Genomic DNA, 4,954 nt, shown 5'->3' on the forward strand with positions numbered 1-4,954 from the left:
GCCAGATAATTCTTTTTGAACTATCGTTTAACACAACTCATTCAATTTGCCATCGACTTTGTAATGTGATGAATATTTTACATGCAATATTGTTAATGTTAGCCAAGAGGAGGATATGGTTTTTTCCAATTAGTACATTTTTTTTCTAAAGGAAGGAGATAATCGTGCATTATACGCAAGTTTATTTATTTTCTCAAGTCCCCAATTTCTTGATTCTATTGTGGTTAATTGGGATAAGTTTGATTATGGTCACTGAAAAAATCAGACAAAATAAGTCATGAAAACAACCACATGCATTGCTCATCATCTCATTATTATGCTTTTCTCTCTAGTACAGAGTAAATCAAAGAATTATCCTTCTTCCTATATTATCATTAAAATCCCCTCTATAAATCTCAATTTCTATGAAAAAGACGTCCTCTATAAATATAATCTATAGCTTCTGAACTAATTATCTCACCACTGCTATAGTGCTATCTTCAACACAAGTTTTGTCACAAGGATAGGGGCAATCAATCTCTTGAAACTGATTTCTTTCCCAAAACCAATCCCCTGTTGCTTCAGCTATTGTCTGCAACAATATTCATTCAAGTCAAAAATGTCACATAGTTAAATAGAAATTCATAGGGGAAAAAATTAGAAATATCTATAGTAAGAGAGCTTAATAAGTTATACCTTGTTGAATAATCTAGGTGAATTTGGACCAAACCAATAGGCTTGTTGTTGAGTTTGGCAATGGGAAAAGCAAGAGTTGATGTAATATCCTCTTGTTGAAGAAGGGCCTAACCCTTCCAATACCTTTAAAAAGTTTAATCTGAAACCTAAAATAATTGTTCCACAATTACTTAAACAGATTTTTCATATACTCAGAAAATGTTTGATAAATCTCTTTGTTTCTTTTATAACACAAAAAAATTACAAATAAACGAATAAATAATATAATGTGTCAAAAATATTTAAGATCCTTACTGACCTTGAAGAACTTTGAGTTCACTTAGTGTGCAATTCCTCATATCAGCCTTGCAATTTGTCCAGGCTCCAGTAGGATCAGCAGTAGAAGGGACCAAAATGTTCCTTACCTAAATTTAAAAGTAAATATTCAAAATTCAGGAGACAAAAGCAATTAAAAAGTGAAAGGGAGAAAAGAAAAAGAATTTATAAGCATGTTTGAAAATCTTAGTATTCTAATAAACTCACCTGCCAATGATCATAGGCTGCATTTATAATGAAAAGTGGCGTTTGAAGTTGATGAGCCACATTTTGAGGGAAAAAGCACTGCAACATATTCAAGTAAATTTTTTTAGATTTGGAATTTCATTATTTTGTTTTCTTATGAACCATAAGCTTAGTTCTTGAGATTGTATTGCTCTTACCAAACTTGGTTTCAATTTTGAAGTACATGATGGAGGCAAATTCTTGGCAGAGCCCTAAATTCAACACAAAATAATTAATTACTATATTTAAATAAAAAGGATCTGAAAAAGAGTTAAATGAAGCATACATGTAAAGTGACAACATCATTGAAATACTCTTCGATATATGCTTCCCCTGAAATATCCTTGCTGCGATTAAACGCACATTAAATTATTATAGCAAGCAACAAATCGATGAGAATAAAACAATGTTTTGAACATAAATTGGTAGAGTTTAATTGCCAAAAGGAAAATAAAAAATTATATATGTGAATTGAAATATAATGTGAAAGAAGAATATAATGCTTACAGATTAACGAAATAACCAGCATCTGAAAAGCATTTAACTCTAGCACTCTTTGGTAGTAGAGCTCTGAAATTGTCACAATGCAAGATTGATGCTAATCCCCCAGCTGAACATCCAGAGAGTATAGCCTACCATTTCAAAAATTTAACCTTTTTTGAGACTCAAGTAGAGAGTTAAAAAAAGGAAATGAAAAGGAAATCTTGCTTTTGGTTTTTTTTTCTTTGATGGGAGGGAAAGGAAGAAGGGGAAATAACTTACTACTGTTAGGTATTTACATAAAATTATACAAAGCTATAGTAGTAGTTTACTATGGTTAGTGAAAAAATTGACTGTGAGAATATGTATTAACAACAGTTAAAAGATAACGACGTAATAATGTATGTGAAGATATATATCATATATTCATTGAGTTGGTGTAAACACCCAATATAAACATACATTTTCAGCAGTACTCATTCCTTGGGATAATAAATCAGCCATAATAGCTTTGAATATCCTTGCCCCTCTATAATGGAGTCCAGTGGCCTGTCAAATTTGGAGTTTTAATTAGGAAAAAGAACCCTTTAAATACTGTAATTAAAACATTAGGAGATATACTATTCAACTTAAAGAAAATATACTTAATGAGACTTACAGGATCAACTGCTTCAACATCTCCCGTAAAAGATCCTCCATCACAATATCTGACACTAACTCTATTCCAATTATAAAATTCTACAAATTTCCAAAAAGGTGTAGTTGTATTAATTAATTATACTAAGCTATATATAAAGAAACATAGCACGCACATTTTAAGAATTAAAAATTGGAAGTTTACCTGGATTAAACTTGGGATCATTGCTCATAATCCCTGAAAAAGCAACTTGCTTACCCATTTTTGCAGAAGATCCCAAGCGACTATTCTTCCTCTCAAGACAATGAGTAATATTTTGACACCATCCACCTCCCTTAATATCCAAGTTAACAAATTTATATAATTAATAAGTGTTTGTATATGCTAAGATAGAAATTCACTTATCATATGCATAGATATTAAAATCTTAAATAACAGTTCTCGGAATTCTTAATAATTCAATTTCAAGGATGGGCATTCAGTTTTGGAATTTGTTTTTGAGTTTTTCTTCATCTTCTTATTAGTAACGAAGACAGAATTTTATAGGAGCTATTGAAACAAAACTTACCTCAATTGATATTACCCAATTATTCAGTCCAGTGCCAGATCCTCTATCAAGATGGTATGCTGGTGGAGTTCCATCCAAGCAAACTATAAACACAACATTAACAACAGATAAATAAATGGAAACATAAATAAGAGATGCTATATAGATAGATACGCACAATGAAATTAGAACCATGTCTCTCTATGCACACGCGCAACATAAGTTAGAGTTTAGATTACTGGTTTAGTCGAACCCATTAAATTTTATTTAAATCTTGTATTTGTCTTAAAAAGTCTATTAAATATGTACAAAGGTATTAATTTAGAATCTAATAGCTTAAAATGACTAAACCCATAAGCTTTAATCTAGCGACATGTGTGCTTACATATACACTATCACACATCGAGAAACATTCTGAACTGTTAAGAATATAATATTAAAAAACAAGATGTTTAGTGAACATAACCAAAAAAGAAAAAAAGAAGAAACTAAAGGAAGAAGAGAAAAAGAAAAAAGTTACCTGCTCCTGTTGCTACGGCACTTTCAAGTATAGTGATATTAACAAGGAGACTTTCTGTTCTACAAATAATAATAATCAGCAAAGAAATAAAAAAGAACAAACAATGGGTCACCATTCTTCTACTTTTCTTAATTAATATTGCTATCTGCTCATTGTGGGCACAAGATACAAATATATATATAGAACTTTTAATTCAATAAAAAGGAGCCGCAATAAAAAAGTTAGTTTTTTTGAGAAATCAAGTGTGAACTAAGCCATATTTAGAATATTTGTAAAAGTTGCAAGTAATTGAATACCAAAATACCATTATAGGGAAGTTTTGAAAAACAATTTGTTGTTTTACCTTATTTTCAGGCAGATAAATCTGATATCATTAACTAACAATAGAATGTATTATCAAGATCACACATATATAGGGAAGCTATTTATTGTTATTTCAAATGGATATATTGCAACTTTAAAGTTTGAAAATTTAAGATTGTGCAAATCAGAATTGGATTAAATGTGTGAACTTTAACTACTTATTTAATTAGTTGGGGAATGGCTCAATGTCACAGTGAATTCGCTTCTGTCCTTTTCATTAAGCATGTCCACAATTTACTATCATGAATTCAGTATTCAGATATTTAGATGCTATTTCGAATTGATATATATATATATATATATATATATATATATATATATATATATATATATATATATATATATAGAGAGAGAGAGAGAGAGAGAGAGAGAGAGAGAGAGAGAGAGAGAGATTGACCAACATAATTTTTTGTTAATTAAATTGAATATATTTTTTTAAAACCATTTATGTTTACAAATTTTATTGTTTTAATTAGATAATAATTAAAAGTTCAACTTGAAGATTCAATGATTTTTCTTGTAATTTTGACATAAAGTAATACGAAATTTGTGCTGCATCATGAAACGAAAAAATCCGTAACGAACAGAAACTAACTAAACGTGTTAGGTACCGACTTGCCCCTTACTGTTAGCTACAGCCGTGGATAAGCCTTTGCCACCAGCAAAATCTAATTACACATTTTTTTAAATTTATTTTCTTTTGGCTAACGAAAGGAACTTCAAATTAAAGATGGTCAATCGATCCGCAGAGAAATCTAGGAATCAAGGAAGTTTATTTCTTCACCCCAAATTCAAAATACTCCACTTTACCTCATCGTATTCGTAGATAAAAGATGGCAGTTTAGTATTTTGGTTTGTTTATTTTTGCTGCGTACTACTTAAAATAGGATAAGAAATGTTTCGATTCCATCTGATGTTACTTAATTTATTCATTGTCAATTTAGAGTGGAGATGTTATTTAGACATCGTGTCGTAATTGAAGTTGGTTTCGTAAAGCACTAGCTAATTTAAATCGAAATCCATTGAAAGAGAAATCAGAGTAATGCACGAGAGCTTCTACTTGTTTAACGAAGATCAGAAAGTACAGCTTGAGCTTGACATGTATTAAAGAAGAATTAACAAGTTGATATGTCTGTACTGGGTAAAATTGGTTTATAGTAAATGGTCGAATAGTAGCATGACACGTGATACC

The 4,954-nt window shown here is 30.3% G+C and overlaps 1 protein-coding gene across 1 annotated transcript; it reads right to left on the bottom strand.

Annotated features, from left to right (window-relative positions):
- Positions 1–273: 273 nt before the first annotated feature.
- LOC104089292 (pectin acetylesterase 8-like) lies at positions 274–3,573 on the bottom strand. The gene is made up of 12 exons (XM_009594146.4): positions 3,400–3,573; positions 2,901–2,983; positions 2,537–2,666; positions 2,354–2,433; positions 2,158–2,244; positions 1,723–1,847; positions 1,502–1,562; positions 1,374–1,427; positions 1,198–1,275; positions 974–1,079; positions 676–821; positions 274–571 (listed from the first exon to the last, which is right to left on the bottom strand). The coding sequence occupies exons 1-12, from the start codon at positions 3,512–3,514 to the stop codon at positions 452–454; spliced, it is 1,185 nt and encodes a 394-aa protein (XP_009592441.1). The 5' UTR covers positions 3,515–3,573; the 3' UTR covers positions 274–451.
- Between the last annotated feature and the right edge of the window lie 1,381 nt (positions 3,574–4,954).

The sequence above is a fragment of the Nicotiana tomentosiformis genome, chromosome 8 (assembly GCF_000390325.3).
Source record: "Nicotiana tomentosiformis chromosome 8, ASM39032v3, whole genome shotgun sequence".
NCBI lineage: Eukaryota > Viridiplantae > Streptophyta > Magnoliopsida > Solanales > Solanaceae > Nicotiana > Nicotiana tomentosiformis.

Bases quoted from the DNA above. Each gene is read 5' to 3' on its own strand.
- LOC104089292 (XM_009594146.4), bottom strand. From the start codon at position 3,514: ATGGTGACCCATTGTTTGTTCTTTTTTATTTCTTTGCTGATTATTATT. The intron at 2,984-3,399 runs GTAACTTTTTTC...TTGTGTTTATAG, and splicing joins TGCCGTAGCAACAGGAGCAG to TTTGCTTGGATGGAACTCCA. The intron at 2,667-2,900 runs GTAAGTTTTGTT...TTGGATATTAAG, and splicing joins ATTGGGTAATATCAATTGAG to GGAGGTGGATGGTGTCAAAA.